The following is a 20,780-nucleotide window of genomic DNA, read 5'->3' as shown; positions in this document are numbered from 1 at the left end:
AGGCTGGTGTGGCATCTACAGGGAGGCTGGTGTGGCATCTACAGGGAGGCTGGTGTGGCATCTACAGGGAGGCTGGTGTGGCATCTACAGGGAGGCTGGTGTGGCATCTACAGGGAGGCTGGTGTGGCATCTACAGGGAGGCTGGTGTGGCATCTACAGGGAGGCTGGTGTGGCATCTACAGGGAGGCTGGTGTGGCATCTACAGGGAGGCTGGTGTGGCATCTACAGGGAGGCTGGTGTGGCATCTACAGGGAGGCAGGTGTGGCATCATATACAGGGAGGCGTGTGGCATATACAAGAAGGCTGTGTGGCATCATGTACAGGCAGGCTGGTGTGGCATCATGTACAGAGAGGCTGGTGTGGCATCATGTACAGGGAGGCTGGTGTGGCATCATGTACAGGGAAGCTGGTGTGGCATCATGTACAGGGAGGCTGGTGTGGCATCATGTACAGGGAGGCTGGTGTGGCATCATGTACAGGGAGGCTGGTGTGGCATCATGTACAGGGAGGCTGGTGTGGCATCATGTACAGGGAGGCTGGTGTGGCATCATCTACAGGGAGGCTGGTGTGGCATCATCTACAGGGAGGCTGGTGTGGCATCTACAGGGAGGCAGGTGTGGCATCATCTACAGGGAGGCAGGTGTGGCATCATCTACAGGGAGGCAGGTGTGGCATCATCTACAGGGAGGCAGGTGTGGCATCATCTACAGGCAGGTGTGGCATCATATACAGGGAGGCGTGTGGCATCTACAGGGAGGGGTGTGGCATCATATACAAGAAGGCTGTGTGGCATCATATACAGGGAGGTGTGTGGCATCATATACAGGGAGGTGTGTGGCATCATATACAGGGAGGTGTGTGGCATCATATACAGGGAGGTGTGTGGCATCATATACAGGGAGGTGTGTGGCATCATATACAGGGAGGTGTGTGGCATCATATACAGGGAGGCTGGTGTGGCATCATATACAGGGAGGCTGGTGTGGCATCATATACAGGGAGGCTGGTGTGGCATCATATACAGGGAGGCTGGTGTGGCATCATATACAGGGAGGCGTGTGGCATCATATACAGGGAGGCGTGTGGCATCATATACAGGGAGGCTGTAAATAGTGTCTAGGTGAACATGTGACCTTCCTTTGGTTGTTTTCAGGGGGTTGGGACAAAAAAAGCCTGACCAATGAAATTCATCAGTTTTTTTAACGGCCATGAAAAACTGATGCAAAATGGATGTCAAACGGCCATTAAAAACGGACAGATGGACTTGAAACGGATGAAAATTTAGAGACAAACTGATGCAAAATGGCCATGAAAAACTGACAGTTGATCAGTTTTAAATGGACATTTTTTTTCACTGTCGTGTGAATAAGGCCTAAGAGGGAGCGCCCAGAAGGCAGCTGCTGTGCACTGACCTCCGATCAAATCTTTGAAGCAGCCACTGGAGCCCTGAGAAGAAGCCAAACACTAGCCCTAACTTCAGGGAGTAGATGGTTTTTGGTGCCATTACAGCAACCCAATGGCACCGTGCATCTCCTACCCACCCCAAACCACGCAGGGTTTGGGTGTCAGCTGTTAAAAACCGCTATCTAGGTTTTTGACGGCCGTTTTGCATCCATTCCGTGTTTTTCCGTTTTGCATCCGTTCAGTGTTTTCAGTTTTTGACACATTTTTAAAAACCAATAAATTTCATGTGTAGATAATGAAACCGTGCCCTCTGTAGATAATGCAGTAGTGCCCTCTGTATATAGTGCCACACACCCCCTGTAAATAATACCGCAGCACCCTCTAGACAGTGCCGCACATGCCCCTGGAGATGGCGCCACACATGCCCCTGGAGATGGCGCCACACATGCCCCTGGAGATGGCGCCACACATGCCCCTGGAGATGGCGCCACACATGCCCCTGGAGATGGCGCCACACATGCCCCTGGAGATGGCGCCACACATGCCCCTGGAGATGGCGCCACACATGCCCCTGGAGATGGCGCCACACATGCCCCTGGAGATGGCGCCACACATGCCCCTGGAGATGGCGCCACACATGCCCCTGGAGATGGCGCCACGCATCGCCCCCCTGGAGATGGCGCCACGCATCGCCCCCCTGGAGATGGCGCCACGCATCGCCCCCCCTGGAGATGGCGCCACGCATCGCCCCCCCTGGAGATAGCGCCACGCATCGCCCCCCCTGGAGATGGCGCCACGCATCGCCCCCCCTGGAGATGGCGCCACGCATCGCCCCCCTGGAGATGGCGCCACGCATCGCCCCCTGGAGATGGCGCCACGCATCGCCCCCCCTGGAGATGGCGCCACGCATCGCCCCCCCTGGAGATGGCGCCACGCATCGCCCCCCCTGGAGATGGCGCCACGCATCGCCCCCCCTGGAGATGGCGCCACGCATCGCCCCCCCTGGAGATGGCGCCACGCATCGCCCCCCCTGGAGATGGCGCCACGCATCGCCCCCCCTGGAGATGGCGCCACGCATCGCCCCCCTGGAGATGGCGCCACGCATCGCCCCCCTGGAGATGGCGCCACGCATCGCCCCCCTGGAGATGGCGCCACGCATCGCCCCCTGGAGATGGCGCCACGCATCGCCCCCCTGGAGATGGCGCCACGCATCGCCCCCCTGGAGATGGCGCCACGCATCGCCCCCCCCCCCCGGAGATGGCGCCCCGCATCGCCCCCCCCCCCCCCCGGAGATGGCGCCCCGCATCGCCCCCCCCCCCCGGAGATGGCGCCCCGCATCGCCCCCCCCCCCCGTAGATGGCGCCCCGCATCGCCCCCCCCCCGTAGATGGCGCCCCGCAACGCCCCCCCCCCGTAGATGGCGCCACGCATCGCCCCCCCCCCCCCGTAGATGGCGCCACGCATCGCCCCCACCCCCCCCGTAGATGGCGCCACGCATCGCCCCCACCCCCGTAGATGGCGCCACGCATCGCCCCCACCCCCGTAGATGGCACCACGCATCGCCCCCACCCCCGTAGATGGCGCCACTGAAGCTCCCTCCGTCCAGATTATCGGCAACGGGGATTCCGCTCAATCAGTAGCCACTGACTAGTCAGGGGGTCCTCAGTGAGGGAATCCCCGGCCACAGCGTTGGCAATGCTCTGGCCGGGGATTCCTCTGCTTCACGGCTCCCTCTAGCCTGTCAAGGGCTTCCCCGAGCACAGCACTGTGCCCGGGGTATTCTTGGCAAGCGGAGGAGCTCCCTCCGCTCATCTGCTCTGAACTCATGCTGAAGCAGGGACCTGATCGTTCCCTGCTTCAGTATTCAGTTCAACCGTGTCTGCATCCTTTGGACGCAAACACAGTCGACGGCGGAACATACCCCCCCCCCCCCTGAGCAGCGGGACACCGCCCGGAATCCAGGACGGTCCTGCTGAATCCGGGATGGGTGGTAGTCAGGGGCTCTGGAGCGGAATCCCCGGCAATGCTATGACCGGGGATTCCGCTCCTAGCTCACATCCAACTTCCCGCCGGGTGCTGCCGGAAGGTGGATGCGGCAGCACCCGGCGTACATCCAGCCACCATTAAAATAGATGGGATACGGCGCCGGACATCCCTGGGAGCCAGAACCAAAAAACGCTGCAGGTAACGTTTTTGGATCCGGCTCCCAGGGAGGTACGGCCCCACAACGGATGTCCCCTGTGCCAGAACAGATCTCATAAAAAGCTATTGGATGCGTTCTAGCATCAGTTTTGCCTTGAAATGAATGGGATGCGGTTTTTTGCGTGTTTTCGACTAGGTTTCTGCGTCAAACGTGTCCAAAAAAACTGTGAACTGACCCTAATTTTTATTATGTAGCTTTGACTGTGTGTAGGGGGAGTAGATGTTACGGAGCTCTGTATCAGAAAAATAAACCTTCAAGCCCTATAAAGACATTATAGAATTAATCTATACAGACTTTTAGACCTAGTTACAAAATTGTGTTCAGTTGTGTAGACATTTATTTTTTTGTTTTGGTTAGACCGTTTAGAAAAGAGGACCAAAACAAAGAATTTATTAGTGCCAGTTCGCGGAAACTGTCGGAAAATGCGCCAAAAAACGCCCGACAATGCCTCCCATTGACTTCAATGGGAGGCGGTTTTGTCCCACGAGCGGAAAAACTGTCTCGCCAAAAAAAAGCGACCTGCCCCTTCTTCGGGCGTTTAAGTCTCTGACATCAATGGGAGGCTGAGAAAGCGTATGTTTCGCTGCGTTTTTTTTTGCCTGCGGCGCTCAATGGCCGCGGCAGAAAAACGCGGCAAACTGCGTGCAGACAGATCAAAATCTTCCAGACGCAATTTTGAGGCAGAATTTTCTGCCTGCAATAAACTCAGTGTGGACATAGCCTTATTGTAGGCGCCCTAATTCTAAAAACAAGAAGTGGCTGTAAGGGTATGTTCACACGCTTAAAGAGGCTCTGTCACCAGATTTTCAAACCCCTATCTCCTATTGCAGCAGATCGGCGCTGCAATGTAGAGAACAGTAACGTTTGTTTTTTTTTAAAAACGAGCATTTTTGGCCAAGTTATGACCATTTTTATATTTATGCAAATGAGCCTTTCTTATGTACAACTGGGCGTGTTTAAAGTTATGTCCAAGTGGGCGTGTATTGTGTGTACATCTGGGCGTGTATTGTGTGTGTACATCTGGGCGTGTAGTGTGTGTACATCTGGGCGTGTAGTGTGTGTACATCTGGGCGTGTAGTGTGTGTACATCTGGGCGTGTATTGTGTGTGTACATCTGGGCGTTTTTACTAGCTGGGCGTTGTGAATAGAAGTGTATGATGCTGACGAATCCGCATCATCCACTTCTCCGTTACCACCCAGCTTCTGGCAGTTCACAGACACACAGCGTGTCCTCGCTCATCCGACGCGATGAAGCTCCTGTGGGAGGAAGTGAGTGACGTCACAGCGTGATCTCGCGAGGACACGCTGTGTGTCTGTGAACTGCCAGAAGCAGTGGTAATGAAGAGAAGAGAAGTGGATGATGCTGATTCGTCAGCTAGTAAAACAAGTAAAAACGCCCAGATGTACACACAATACACGCCCAGTTGGACATAACTTTAAACACGCCCAGTTGTACATAAGAAAGGCTCATTTGCATAAATATAAAAATGGTCATAACTTGGCCAAAAATGCTCGTTTTTGAAAAAAACAACGTTACTGTTCTCTACATTGCAGCGCCGATCTGCTGCAATAGGAGATAGGGGTTTGAAAATCTGGTGACAGAGCCTCTTTAACAAAAACCGTCTGAAAATACGGAGCTGATTTCAGAGAAAACGGGCTCTGATTTTCAGGTGTTTTTGAAGCTGAAAATGAAGCTTCTTTTAAGCTAAGTTCACACAGTTTTTTGACGCGGAAACCGCGCCAAAAAACGGCCCGGAAATGCCTCCCACCTCCTTTTTTTTTTTTTTTTTTCTCCCCGCGAGCGGTAAAACTCGTGGGAAAAAGAAGTGACATGCCCTATCTTCGGGCGTTTACGCCTCTGACCTCCCATTGACTTCAATGGGATGCAGAGAAAGCGTATTTCGTTTTGTTTGTCTCTGTTGTGCACAACAGAGACGTACGGAAACCATGGGCACCGGAACAGTCACCATTGAAATCAATGGTGATGGAAACGAAAACCTCCTGGTTTCCGTCGGTGTAAGTTTGTGTCTGTTCAGGGTCCCGTTCTGACGGAAAGCTCAGACGAAACATCAGAAAGGGACCCCAACGCAGATGTGAACGAGGCCTTACTTTTCTTTTATTAGTTTTTTTGTTTTATGAACCTCACAGTATTCTGTATTGCTGCTCTTGTGACATCCTAGTGCCGTGATGTACTGTCTTCTATTTTATTGTATATGTATTGCTTGACTCCGTTGTATGCTTTTGCCACTTTTTTCTTTTTCTTTTTACAGTTCATGTTTATTAAAATTTGAATAAACATTGAAACATAGGTGCACATTCACTTTATCTTTTGGCAGTATCGTTTCCTCATTTCCTGAAACCTTGTCTTTACTATTTAACCTAGTCAAGAAATGGCTTCCATGTTTCTGTAGCAGCATCCACCTTCTCCACTATTTACGGATGCGCATTGCGCTTTGCTTATGTGGGCATTAACATATTTGTAATGTGACCTGTAACTACATTATAATTTCTGCATGTATGTATTTTTAATTTGACAGGTTTGGAATCTTTCTGTGATGACCCACTTCTTGTGAAAGCTGTGGAGGTTAAAGCCTGTGGTAAAATTCTTGTTGTTGAGTATCTTCAGAAGACTGAGAAGCCACTTATTCTACTCTTTGACACATCAGGGGATAAAGATGTAAACATAAATGCGGTCTGTCTTCGGGAGTTATCTGATAATTCTTTGCGTGTACAGATGAAGGTAAGCAACCCAATTTTGCAGCAGTAGTAATGTTCAAGATGAAAGCTTCTTTCACTTGCCAGATTTGAGACAAAAATATTATAAATGGCTCCCTGTTTGAACTACCAACCCTATTTTAGTTGCATCATTATACAAGTTGACCAATTTGTAAGGAAGCAAACCACTGAGTTCTGCATGTTCAAATATCACCTTACTAAGGCAATGACTTGTATGGCAGCTGGATCACTCCTGGTTGCCATACATTTTAAAGGGAATGTGTCGCTAGAATTTTTTTTTTTTTTTTAGTTAAGCAGTTAGTATATAAATGATCACACATGGTTTTAATTTTTTCACAAGTCGGGAAATATAAATTAGATTCTAATTTATAACATTTCCATGTGCTGGTCACTAGAGGGAGCAATTCCCAAAATTGCAGCATTGGCATGTGGTAAAGCAACCTCATTGCTTTATGCTGCAAAATTGGAGAAGACACACTCGCTCTAGTGTCCTCAAACAATCCCCCCTCCTTTATCCTGGCTAGTGCCAGGAGAAAGGAGGGGGTTGAATGTTCGAACCTCCTACACTGTGTGCCGCCATTTTTTTGAGCGAATGCAGTGTAGGAGGATTAGATACAGTGGTAATCACACAGTATAACACGAACATACACACACATCACATACACAAACATAACTTACCTGCTGTCGCCGCCGCTCCTAGTCCTCGCGTTTGAACATATGGCCGGAAGCTGCGACCGGAAGTAGTCGCCTTACTGTCCGGCCGCGGCTTCCGGTCCACATGAAAATGGCGCCGGATGTCGCTCTGCCGAAGACCTTCCTTTTGGTCTGTGTGGGAGCGGCGCATGCCCACAGAGACGGCGTACGCTATAGTGAATGGAACGGCTCCCGTTCGCATTCTCTATGGGGATGTATGTGCCGTATTCCATCTCTGTTTGTGTCATTAATCGACACATACAGAGATGAAAAAAAAATGGCAGCCCCCACAGAGAAGTAAAAGAAAACACACAAAAACACAAATAAATAAAATTTATTTTAATGACATACTAAAAGCAATAACCTATAAAAAAATGTGTGACACCTTCCCCCTTCAAAGGACCGATTGTATGCTGGCTTGGAGGCTTCCTCAGGCAGCAGCAATCTAGTGTTCTTTGGCATAATTTCATTGTGGTTCGCCTACTAGAGCCCTTAGCTAGTATACACTTGTGTTAGTGAGGACTTGCAGCAATTTTATATGCCAAACGTTATCAGGGCCCCATTTTAATTTTATTAAAGTGTACCGCTCAGTATGTTATGCCTATACAGTGGCATATGTTGCAGCCTTTTGTCGGAGGTATGCGTCAGGAGATCCTACTAATGTACACCTCCGACGTAGAGCTGTACTGTGATTTGAATAGAGCCTTGCTCAAGGATTTGTTCACTCTAATGAGTATTTATTATCCATAATTTGCAACCCGATGTTAAAATGAGTTTTATACATAGACATTACTTTTGAAAATCAACCAATTTTGCCTCTTATTTTTTTTTTTTTTTTTTTCAGGTGAATGCTTCATACACAAATGTGATTGTGACCAACGTTTGTTCTAATGGTACCTTGTTTTGTCAGGTCCCTTCAAAGGGTTTGACTAAACTAAGCGAGATACTGCATAAAATTGAAGCTGAATTCGATTCAAAGGTATGCCTAAAAGTTGTGAGCTGTTATGGTGACAAATGCAAAAAATTTCAGCCGCCAAATGACAAAGGCCGAAATCATGGTCGAGTTAGAATAGTTTAAAATGAAGAGGATAATGTTTTACCTGAATGTTGCTTTGTACATTGATCAGCGTTAGTAAATGCTTTTTTAAAAATGTTTTCCTTATTTTTTCAGACTGTTCCTTCTGATTTATTTGTATCCGTTCCATTCTGTGGAAAAATATGCTTGCTCTACAACAAGGGTAAATGGGCACGTGTGGAGGTAAGGGCTCTAATTTCATACATATATATATATATATATATATATATAACACGTATGCATGCAAGATTAAAGTAGTGTAGCGTAGGATGCAGTAAACTAATGTCGTAAAAATGCATTCTCATGTCCATAACACTAGATTAACGGTTATGGATGTTTTTAGGGGTGTAACATTTAAAGAGGCTCTGTCACCAGATTTTGCAACCCCTATCTCCTATTGCAACAGATAGGCGCTGCAATGTAGATTACAGTAACGTTTTTATTTTTTAAAAACGAGCATTTTTGGCCAAGTTATGACCATTTTTGTATTTATGCAAATGAGGCTTGCAAAAGTACAACTGGGCGTGTTTACAGTAAAAGTACAACTGGGCGTGTATTATGTGCGTACATCGGGGCGTTTTTACTTTTTACTAGCTGGGCGTTAGGAATGGGAGTGTATGATGCTGACGAATCAGCATCATCCACTTCTGTTCGTTAACACCCAGCTTCTGGCAGTGCACAGACACACAGCATGTTCTCGAGAGATCACGCTGTGACGTCACTTCCTGCCCCAGGTCCTGCATCGTGTCGGCCACATCGACACCAGAGGCTACAGTTGATTCTGCAGCAGCATCAGCGTTTGCAGGTAAGTAGCTACATCGACTTACCTGCAAACGCCGATGATGCTGCAGAATCAACTGTAGCCTCTGGTGCCGATGTGTCCTCGCTCGTCCGACACGATGCAGGACCTGTGAGTGACGTCACAGCGTGATCTCTCGAGAACACGCTGTGTCTGCACTGCCAGAAGCTGGTCGTTCTGAAGAGAAGTGGATGATGCTTCTCGTCAGAACGCCCAGCTAGTAAAAGAAGTAAACACGCCCAGATGTACATACACAATACACGCCCAGTTGGACTTTTACTGTAAACACGCCCAGATGTAATACACGCCCAGTTGGACTTTTACTGTAAACACGCCCAGTTGGACTTTAGCAAGCCTCATTTGTATAAATACAAAAATGGTCATAACTTGGCCAAAAATGCTCGTTTTTAAAAAATAAAAACGTTACTCTTATCTACATTGCAGCGCCGATCTGCTGCAATAGCAGATAGGGGTTGCAAAATCTGGTGACAGAGCCTCTTTAAACAAAGAATAGAATGGCGAACTGTTAGGTGAGCTAGGGTTCGTAAAAGACAATACAATTATCTCGAAGTATCAATTGTATGCTCAATTAGTTAGTTTACTCTGGAAAGTATTTTGTTCAAGTAAAATGAATGATAATGGTTTGCTTTTCAATTTTATTTTGTAGATAACTAGTGTTCACAGTAGTCGAGCTCTAGATGTTAATTTCCTAGATTCTGGAGCAATTGCTTCAGTGAAGGTGTCCGAACTTAGAGAAATTCCATCTTTGTTTCTACGAGACCTAATCTCCATACCACCTCAGGTAACGGTCTTTAAAAATAACCACTCAACTAAAATAAGGTTTTAATATTGGGAAGAGTTACAAAGCAAAATGTGCCCAAAAACTGACATACACTGCACAAAATTTGTTAGGGTCAGTTCACATCAGCGTTGGTCTTCCGTTCAGGGGTTCCGTCGGACGTTTCCGTCGGGTGAACCCTGCAACGGAAAGTCAAACTGAAACCACAGCTTCCGTTTCCGTCACCATCGATATCAATGGTGATAGAAACATTGCTAATGGGTGCCGTTGGTCACCATTCCGTCAGGTCAGTCGACTGCGCTATTGATTCTGTCGTTAAAACAGAAACCAGCCGGAATGGTGACGAACGGAAACCATTAGCAATGTTTCCGTCACCATTGATATCGATGGTGACGGAAACGGAAGCTGTGGTTTCAGTTTGACTTTCCGTTGCAGGGTTCACCTGACGGAAACCTCCAACGTAACCCCTGAACGGAAAACCAACGCTGATGTGAACAGGCCCTTAATGTGTTTTTAGACCCTCCCTTTTTTTTTTTTTTTCTTCTACCTCATTTGAGTTATGAAAAGTGTGCAGAAAAAGGGACTTGGCAAAGAGGTCTCATAAAATGTGGAGCGCGCCATTCTGTTGGTGTAAAATGTTAGTGTAAAGTACGGCAGCAATGAGGTGGCATAAGGAAAAGTACCAAACTTATCTAACTGTGTGTGCGCCACAGTGGTAAATCTGGTGTAGTTTCTGCCTGTCTAGTCTAGTTTTATGGTCTATCTTTGAAGTGTAGCTAAACGTTCGACAAACTTCTGACATGTCATAGTGACGTGTCAGAAGTTTAAATTGGTGGGGGTCCGAGCACAGAGACAACCACCAATCGCTTGAACGAAGCAGCTGAATCGCTCGTGTGAGCGCTCAGCTTAGTGTCTGTTGGGCTTTTTCCCGGAAAGCCAATGTATCGGAGTACGGGCTCATACACCGCGTTCCAAATTGTTATGCAAATGTTATTTTTCGCTGATTTTCCTAAATAGTCGATGCAAATGACAGTCCGTATAATCTTCAAGCCATCAACCGTTGGAGTATAATGCAAATTTTATTGAACAAATCTCTTAATGATAACAGATTTTTTTTTTATTTTTTTTTTATAAGTAAAAAAACTCAAAATGCTCTGTTTCAAATTATTATGCACAACAGAGATCAAAACATTTTAAAGGTTGTAAAGAGAACTAAAATGGTCATTTGTTGAATTTGCAGCATCAGGAGGTCATATTTACAGAAATCAAAAGCTCTTTCAATCGAAAAAAACTTAGCAGACCAAGTTACATGTAACATAGGATCCCTTCTTTGATATCACCTTCACAATTCTTGCATCCATTGAATTTGTGAGTATTTGGACAGTTTCTGCTTGAATATCTTTGCAGGATGTCAGAATAACCTCCCAGAGCTTCTGTTTTGATGTGAACTGCCTCCCACCCTCATAGATATTTTGCTTGAGGATGCTCCAAAGGTTCTCAATAGGGTTGAGGTCAGGGGAACATGGGGGCCACACCATGAGTTTCTCTCCTTTTATGCCCATAGCAGCCAATGACACAGAGGTACTCTTTGCAGCATGAGATGGTGCATTGTCATGCATGAAGATAATTTTGCTACGGAAGGCACGGTCCTTCTTTTTGTACCACCGAAGAAAGTGGTCAGTCATAAACTCTACGTACTTTGCAGAGGTCATTTTCACACCGTCAGGGACCCTATAGGGGCCTACCAGCTCTCTCCCCATGATTCCAGCCCAAAACATGACTCTGTCACCTCCTTGCTGACGTCGCAGCCTTGTTGGGGCATGGTGGCCATTCACCAACCATCCACTACTCCATCCATCTGGACCATCCAGGGTTGCACGGCACTCATCAGTAAACAACACGGTTTGAAAATTAGTCTTCATGTATTTCTGAGCCCACTGCATCCGTTTCTGCTTGTGAGCATTGTTTAGGGGTGGCCGAATAATAGCTTTATGCACACTTGCAAACCTCTGGAGGATCCTACACCTTGAGGTTCGCGGGACTCCAGAGGCACCAGCGGCTTCAAATACCGGTTTGCTGCTTTGCAATGGCATTTTAGCAGCTGCTCTCCTAATCCTATTAATTTGTCTGGCAGAAACCTTCCTCATTATGCCTTTATCTGAACGAACCCGTCTGTACTCTGAATCCGCCACAAATCTTTTCACAGTATGATGATCACGCTTACGTTTTCTTGAAATATCCAATGTTTTCATACCTTGGCCAAGGTATTGCACTATTTCACGCTTTTCGGCAGCAGAGAGATCCTTTTTCTTTCCCATATTGCTTAAAACCTGTGGCCTGCTTAATAAAGTGGAACGTCCTTCTTAAGTAGTTTTCCTTTGATTGGGCACACCTGGCAAACTAATTATCACAGGTGTCTGAGATTGATTAAAATGATCCAAAGAGCCCTAAGACACAATACCATCCATGAGTTTCATTGAAAAACTAATAATGAAATGTTTATGACACTTAAATCCAATGTGCATAATAATTTGGAACACTGGGTAATGTGTACCCCAAAATGATAAAACTTGTCCCTGCAAGAAGGTTGAAGTACTTCTCCCTCTGCTAAGAACCAACTATTAGGGGGAGTTTTTTGACGCGGAAACTGTTACGCAAAACGCGCAAAAAAACGGCCGAAAATGCCTCCCATTGATTTCAATTGGAGGTGGACATGCCCTATCTTCGGGCGTTTACGCCTCTGACCTCCCGTTGACATCAATGGGAGGCAGAGAAAGCGTATTTTGCAGCGTTTTATGCACGCGGCGCTCAATGGCCGCGGGCGAAAAACGCTGCGAAAATCGGCGTGCAGGGAGAGGAAAATCTGGGAGCATACGTTCTCTATAAAATGCTAAATATTTTTGAAGTTTTTTAAATTGTGGTTTCAAGTACAACAATACAGCAGATATTACATGTAACAGTTCTGCCTTGTTTAACCTTTATTTTGAATGGATATTTTTTGGGTTCTTAGGCCACAAGGTGCTGCCTAGCTGATCTTCCCCTTAACATTGGCATGTGGACACCGGATGCAGTTTTGTGGCTCCGAAACACTGTTCTAAACTGTGCAGAATGTAGTATCAAGGTAATTTTGGTTTTATACAAAGTATTCAAAGTTTCCTTTCAGAGTTCTTTCATTTTCTGTCTGCCTATAAATAGGCATCATGCACATGCACAAGATTTGTTGCAGTATTTCTGCAACTGTCCCATTTATCTGTTTGGGACTTGCAGAAATCCATACACAAGCTGCAAAAAACAACTCCATTCACATGTAAGGAATGTTTTTTTCTTGAATTTCTGCCATGTGAATTCACCCTCCAGCTTAGGGCCTGTTCACATCAGAGTTGGCTTTCCGTTCCAGGGTTCCGTCGGAGGTTTCCGTCGGGTGAACCGTGCAACGGAAAGTCAAACTGAAACCACAGCTTCCGTTTCCGTCACTATTGGTATCAATGGTGACGGAAACATTGCTAATGGTTTCCGTTCGTTGCCATTCCGGCAGGTTTCCGTTTTTACGACGGAATCAATAGCGCAGTCGACTCCACTATTGATTCAGTCGTTAAAACGGAAACCTGCCGAAATGGTGACGAACGGAAACCATTCGCAATGTTTGTCACCATTGATATCAATGGTGACTGAAACGGAAGCTGTGGTTTCAGTTTGACTTTCCGTTGCGGGGTTCACCTGACTGAAACCTCCGACGGAACCTCGGAACGGAAAGCCAACGCTGATGTGAACAGGCCCTTATTGATGAATGGGCAAATATCCTTTTGTTATTTAGAAAACATTATATCTTTACTGATATGCACTATTGTTAAAAGAAGCATAAATCCCAATGTTCTTAGAGAATTAAAAATATTAAACAGTGTACTTTTTGTTTTTGGAATGGTACTACATAGTAATTTAAAGCATATACAACATTCAGCTATAAAATTAAAACCACTGACAGGTGAAGTAAATATCATTGATTATCTCATTACAATGGCATCTGTCAAGGGGTTGGATATATTAGACAGCAAGTGAAAGTCCTTTCTTAACACTGATGTGTTTGTAGCAGGAAAAATAGTGAAGCATGAGGATCTGCGGATACTGCCACAGTGCCCTCTACGGATGATGCAACACACCCCTAGATAATGCCAGTGTCCTCCGTAGATAATGCCACACCCCCCCCCCAAGTACAAGGCTCCATTGGGGCTCCCTCTAGGAGTGGAATCCCCAGCCAGAGCGTAGCCGACGCTATGGCTGGGGATTCCTCTACTGTTGGAGCCCCTGACGTCACTGTCCGTACACAGTGACGTCAGGGCATCCTCCTGGACCGGAATGTGAGATCGGGCAACCCCAGAGCCGGAGTCCTGGAGCAGAGCACTAGTATTGGCTCTGCCGGAACTCTGGGGAAGCCATTAACATCAGTGTCCATATATGGACAGTGATGTCAAGGGCTTGCCCAGAGCTGGAGCCCCGAAGCAGAGCCGCTTCTAGCATTCTGCCTGGGATTCCAGCTCTGCTCCTGACATCACTGTCAATATATGCACATGGATGCCAGGGGCAACCCCGAGCTGGAGTCCCGGGCAGAGCGCTAGTAGGCTCTTCCTGGGACTCCCAGCTGTGCTCCTGACAACCCCGAGCTGGAGTCCCGGGCAGAGCGCTAGTAGGCTCTTCCTGGGACTCCCAGCTGTGCTCCTGACATCACTAGGACTCCTGCTTTTGGGGAAGCCCCTGACATCACTGTCGATGTATGGACAGCGATGTCCGAGGCTTTCCCAGAGTCCCAGAGCAGAGCCTATACTAGCGCTCTTCCCGGGACTCCAGCTCTGGGGAAACCCCAGACATTGCTGTCCATATGTGGACAGCGATGTCAGGGAATTGCAGAGTCTGTACTAGTGGCTGTGTCCCGTGGGCCGCAGATAACCACTCCAGGGGCCGCCTGTGGGCCACGTGCTTGAGACCTCTGCATTACACTTATAGGTGTACACAGTGTGGTTTGTGTATTTCTTTTCCTTTTACAGCAGAGAAAAGCTTGTAGGCCTATCAGATATTGACAAGTCCAGCCAACTATTCTGAACTGTCCCCTTCCCTTTACTGCAGGGAACAATGTTGGATCATTATATAAATATCTTTAGATATATCAGCGTTTTTTTTTGTTATTTGCTCCCTGGATAACCCCTTTAATAATTTCTATCCCTTTTAGTTGCTGCTGAAATAGCTAGCATTAGTTGTTCCTGTAATGTATTACTAAAGCAATATCCATTTTTCTCCACAAGTTGCACTGATTTTTTTTTTTTTTTTTTCTATAACAAATGTTTTTATTGTGATTTTCACCATAAACAATTCTTTACAATGAAACAAACTTCAAAGCGACAAGGGCATTGTGATAATAACAACGAGTGATACTATAGCAGAAGATGCAGCTAATCCAGTGCATAAAAATCAGAAGTATAGAGTGGTCTGCCATGTTAGTAGCTAGGTAAGGAACAATGCCCCTATCAGTACAGTAAATCATAAGAAAGAAAATAAAAAAATAACAACAATTCAAAAATAAATCAGCACTTTGCTCAAGTGCAAACAAAAGTTCCTATGTGGAACTTAGAACCAGCGATGCTCCCCACATTCCCCAAAACACCGCCACCCAGCAAATATTGTATACCCTATTTCCTTGCGGTAGGTACAGGCATAAATGCCACAGAGTGCATTAATGGGAAACCTGCGGACCCTCCTAACAGGTTCCAAACACGTAGATCCGTGTTTCACATATATTGTTATTATGACATCGGTGGTGATCCCATCAATACCCTTTCCTGGTACCACACAGTGCTCTGGAAATTGGTCTTGATAGCCTCCCTAACTCGTTGTGGAAGAACAGAGATAAAACTACCACAAGTGTCAAAAAAAGATTCTATGAGTCTTACGTACTGAGGTTTCCGTCCAATCCATCTTGAACAAAAATGTGAATTTATACAAAAACAATTGAAACGGTGGCGCTTGTTTTTGCAACCATGTGTGCAAAATAGATTTTATACCCGCTGCCGCAATCATATGCAATAATTTATCTGCTCCCCATGTATAGTTATAACATCCTTTGACCAGATATCCAAAAATAGCCCCCAAGGCTTCATTAGGAACGAAGATAGTCAGGTGTGTTAAAGTATAAGTTCTTATTCTATCCCAAAATTGTTGTATCACCGGGCATGTCCACAAGCTGTGATATAGATTTGCGTCAGCCTTGCTACATTTAAAGGGAATGTGTCGCAAATTAAACCTTTTTTTTTTTAAGTGTCGTTACTTATTTCTATTATATTTTGTACGTTTTTTTGCTGTATTTTTTTTTTTTTTTTTTTCCGTATAGTGGAAAGTATTACAAATTAAATAATAATTTGACATGTTTTCCAATGTTGGCCACCAGGGGGAGCACTTCCCAGAATTACAGCAAGGTGAATAAGGCAAAGCAACCTGACTCACAGCTGCTGTAAATGTGGGAGGGAACCTCACCCCCCCTCCCTCTCACAAGCCAGGAAAAGGTGTCTTCAAATTGCTAAGGAGTGTCCGGCAGCCATATTGGGTGTGATTCTGCAGCTGGAAGAAGTTATAGGACACACCAAAAGGCTAAGTGTATGTTCACACGCTTACTAAACAAAGGGAAAACAGCTTCTGATTTTCAGCCATTTTTTAATCAAACTCGCGTTTTTTTAACGGCCGTTTTTGGAGCTGTTTTTCTATAAAGTCAATGAAAAACGGCTCCAAAAACGTCCCAAGAAGTGATATGCACTTCATTTTGGTCGGGCGTCTCTTTACGTGCCGTTTTTGGAAAACTACCAAGTAAAAAACGCCCTGTCGGAACAGAGCGCCGTATTTCCCATTGAAACCAATGGGCAGATGCTTGTAGGTGTTCTGCTTCCGATTTGATCAGCTGAAAACATTGTGTGTGAACATACCCTTAGGGTATGTGCACACGCTAACTGCATTTACGTCTGAAATGACGGAGCTGTTTTCAGGAGCAAACCGCTACGTCATTTCAGACGTAATTGCTCGTACTCACGTTTTGCGAGGGGTCAATTACGGTCGTAATTTGGAGCTGTTCATTGAATTCAATGAAAAACGGCCCAAAATACGTCCCAAGAAGTGTCCTGCACTTCTTTGCCGAGGCTGTTATTTTACGCCCCGTCTTTTGACAGCGACGCGTAAAATTACAGGTCGTCGGCACAGTACGTCGGCAAACCCATTCAAATGAATGGGCAGATGTTTTCCGTCGTATTGGAGCCGTCTTTTCAGGCGTAAATCGAGGCGTAAAACACCTCGTTTATGCCTGAAAATAGGTTGTGTGAACCCAGTCTTAGAATGATGAAAGTGAAGTGAATGACTTTTCAGTTGACCGGTTCACACGCTGTGTATTTGACATGTTTTTCTTTGCACATTTTACGTGCGAAAAAACACATAAAAAACGCTTGATTCCACTTGATTTTGCGTGTTTGGGGGATTTGAGTGTGTGTGTGGGGGGGGGGGGGGGTAGCTCGCCGCTGATTCTTCAAAACAGCTGATAAGCGGCTATGAAGTATCAGCGGCGCCCGTGCACACTCCGCTCTACCACACACACACACACGGGAAAAGTCTTAAAGGGGTCGTCCAGGAAAACATGGCGCCGAACCTGTCCTCAGGTCGTGTGTGGTATTACAGCTCTGTCCTATTCACTTCAATGGAGGTGAACTGCAATACCAGACACAACCTGAGGACAGGTGCGGCGCTGTGTCTCCAATCCGGACACCCCTTCTGTCCTGAGATGACCCGACGGGGGAGGCCAGAGCCACCCACTGCCATCACTGCAGACAGAACCACACAACTACGGCATGAGGGCAGGGCTTGTCCTGAGTGCACTGTCTCTTGTTATGGACAGATTTATAGTCACATGAACCCCGTTTGATGAATCGGTAACCTAGGTCCGATCACATGACAGAGGGGGATCACCAAAAACCCTGTGCACCCTCAGCCCGTCCATCCAGCCCTTTCCTGGTTATATCTGCATCTGGGAAAGCTGGGTGACCACCAGGATGTGACTAATGAACCTCTCACACTCCAGTGGGAGGGGTAATGGTGGTCACCCAGCTTTCCCAGACCCCTGAATGGTAAATCTCTCTAGTTGTGCTGAGACTGTTTGGGGATGTGACTAATGAATGTCAGGGGTGGGGGGGCCCGTCGGGGGTCACGAGAGCGGCGGTCTGTGAGATAGAGAGTGGGACATGCAGAGACACAGACCTTACCTGCAGTACAGCTGGTCTTCAAGATGGCGCCTGCTCTCTCCCTTCAAACAGCTGCTCTGCTCTGTGTGACTCTGACCTGCGTCTGCGCAGTACAGAGCCATAGAGCAAAGTCAATGGAACGGCTCCCGTTCATTGACTCCTATGCACTGTAGCTGCCGTATTCCATCTCTGTATGTGTCGTTAATCGACACATACAGAGATGAAAAACAAAATGGCAGCCCCCATAGTGAAGTAAAAGTTAGAAAAAAGAAAAAAGTAAAACACACACAAATAAAGAAAATGTATTTTATAACATACTAAAAGCAATATTATATAAAAAAAAAAAATTTTGCGACACCCGTCCTTTAAAACAATTCGAGTTCGTATATATACACCCATCAGATAACCCCTTGAGGGAGTAAGGTATGCTCTGTGACTTATCTTTATTCTCATTTCCAAATACCTGGCAGATGGTAAATATTTATAGGCTTACGCTAACAGTAGATACCCATAAGTTAGTGTGTGTGCAGCTTGATAGTTACGAGATATCGCTCCCCTAATACTCAGGAGTTTGTTGAATTTTGCGTGTACAGCAGGGTTCCAATCCCTGTCAGTCAGTTTATGTAGCAGAGTGTTAATATAACTTCTCGCCTTAAAATACATGAAGTGAGGGAACGGTACATCCGGATATTTTTGCAGAAGTTCTGTTCTCGTGTACATCCTCTTTTCCGCAATATGCAGCAGACCATATAAGTTCTTGATACCTGCCCTAAACCAGTTACCAAATATCGCATGGGACCCACCATCCTGAAAACCAGGATTCTTGACTAAGGTCAGATAAGGGGAGATCAGCGGAGAAACTCCCAATATGTGTCTGATTTTATTCCACCCCTTCCATGTAGATCGCAAGAGAGGGTTATCTTTTATTTCTTCCGACAGCATATGATGCTGTAAATGAAGCATGGTGGGTAGTGCACAGTCCGGGAGAAGTTTTTGCTCTAATCCTGTATCTGAAAAGTGTGATGTAGTATTTATCCAATCCCTTATTACCCAAAGCAAAGATGCTAAGTTATATATTCGGATGTTAGGGAAAGCTATACCTCCATTGAGTTTGGGTTGTTGTAACAATTTGTATGCTCTCCTCGGTCTCTTTCCCGCCCCCCAGATAAAAGTACGATATAAGAAATTGATGCGTTTTTCATCCCCAGGAGTGAGCTAAAATGGGAGTGTATAAAATAAATAAAAGTCTGGGTAATTCTGTCATTTTTAGTAAGTATGCTCTCCCCAGGTATGAAAGGGCCAAGGATCCCCAAACTTTCAGTGTAACCTCCAACTGTTGTATATATGGGCGGATATTAAGTTTATATAGATCCGATGGATTTTTCGTTATCTGTACCCCTAAGTATTTCAGCGAGTTCGGTTGCCATCAAAAAGGGTATGCAGAAGACAAGAAAGGTTTTGATGGTCCCTTAAGCAAAAGTGTCTCCGTTTTATCGATGTTGAGCGTATAACCCGAAAGGCGTCCAAAAGTAGTCAGGTCCCCCATTATCTGAGGTAGGGCTTGTTTTGGGTCGGAGATAATAAACAGTATGTCATCCGCAAATGCTACAATTTTGAGTTCGGCCCCATCTTTTTTTATGCCCTGAAATGCTGGGGAGGTTTTTAACCCCTTCAGGACTGAGCCTGTTTTGGCCTTCAGGACGAAGCCGATTTTTCAAATCTGACGTGTCCCTTTATGTGGTAATAACTCCGGAATGCTTTTGCCTAGCCAAGTGATTCTGAGATTGTTTTCTCGTGACATATTGTACTTTATGTTAGGGAAAAAATTTGGTCGATAAATTCAATACTTATTTGTAAAAAACAAGAAGATTTGAAGAAAATTCGCAAAAATGTGCATTTTCTAAATTTAAATGTATCTGCTTGTAAAACAGATAGTAATACCACACAAAATAGTTACTAGTTAACATTTCCCATATGTCTACTTTAGTTTGGCATCGTTTTTTGAACATTCTTTTATTTTTCTAGGACGTTACAAGACTTAGAACGTTAGCAGCGATTTCTCATATTTTCCAGAAAATGTCAAAAGGCGATTTTTACAAGGACCAGTTCAGTTCTGAAGTGGCTTTGAGGGCCTTATATATTAGAAAGTCCCCATAAATCACCCCATTTTGAAAACTGCACCCCTCAAAGTATTCAAAACAGAATTCAGAAAGTGTTTTAACCCTTTAGGTGTTTCACAGGAATTAAAGCAAAGAAAAGGTGAAAGTTACAAATTTCATTTTTTTTTTTTTTTTACAAAATTCATTTGTAATAAAAAAATGTCTATACCACAGAAGGTTTTACCCGAGAAATGTAACTTATTATTTATTGCCCAGATTCTGCCGTTTTTAGAAATATCCCACATGTGGCCCTAGTGCGCTAATTTACTGAAATACAGGCCTTTAGAATCAAAGGAGCACCTAGTGGATTTTGGGGCCTCCTTTTTTTTTTTAGCATATATTTTAGGTATGTCAGGTTTGAAGAGGTCTTGTGGGGCCAAAACAATAAAAACCCCCAAAAGTGACCTCATTTTGGAAACTACACCCCTCAAGGAATTTATCTAGGGGTATAGTTAGCATTTTTAATTTTTTCAAGGAATAAAAGAGAAAAAACACCCCAACATATGTAAAGCAATTTCTCCCGATTTATAGCAATACCTCATATGTGGTAATAAACTCCTGTTTGGACCCACAGCAGGACTCAGAGGGGAAGGAGCACCATTTGGATTTTGAGATTCTGATTTTGCTGGAATAGTTTTCAGTGCCGTGTCGC

The 20,780-nt window shown here is 45.6% G+C and overlaps 1 protein-coding gene across 7 annotated transcripts in view; it reads left to right on the top strand.

The window, feature by feature from the left end:
- Positions 1-20,780, top strand: part of TDRD7 (tudor domain containing 7) — a 99,721-nt gene that overhangs the window by 59,394 nt on the left and 19,547 nt on the right. For all 7 annotated transcript variants that reach the window (XM_075825637.1, XM_075825634.1, XM_075825638.1 and 4 more), the window contains 5 exons: positions 6,144-6,346; positions 7,880-8,014; positions 8,207-8,293; positions 9,577-9,711; positions 12,719-12,829. In XM_075825637.1, the coding sequence (XP_075681752.1) occupies positions 6,144-6,346; positions 7,880-8,014; positions 8,207-8,293; positions 9,577-9,711; positions 12,719-12,829 (671 nt within the window). The remainder of the gene's footprint in view (positions 1-6,143; positions 6,347-7,879; positions 8,015-8,206; positions 8,294-9,576; positions 9,712-12,718; positions 12,830-20,780) is intronic.

The sequence above is a fragment of the Rhinoderma darwinii genome, chromosome 1 (genome assembly GCF_050947455.1).
Source record: "Rhinoderma darwinii isolate aRhiDar2 chromosome 1, aRhiDar2.hap1, whole genome shotgun sequence".
Lineage (NCBI taxonomy): Eukaryota > Metazoa > Chordata > Amphibia > Anura > Rhinodermatidae > Rhinoderma > Rhinoderma darwinii.
Note: the sequence above shows the minus strand (reverse complement) of the source record. Positions and strands in the feature narration are given on the sequence as shown.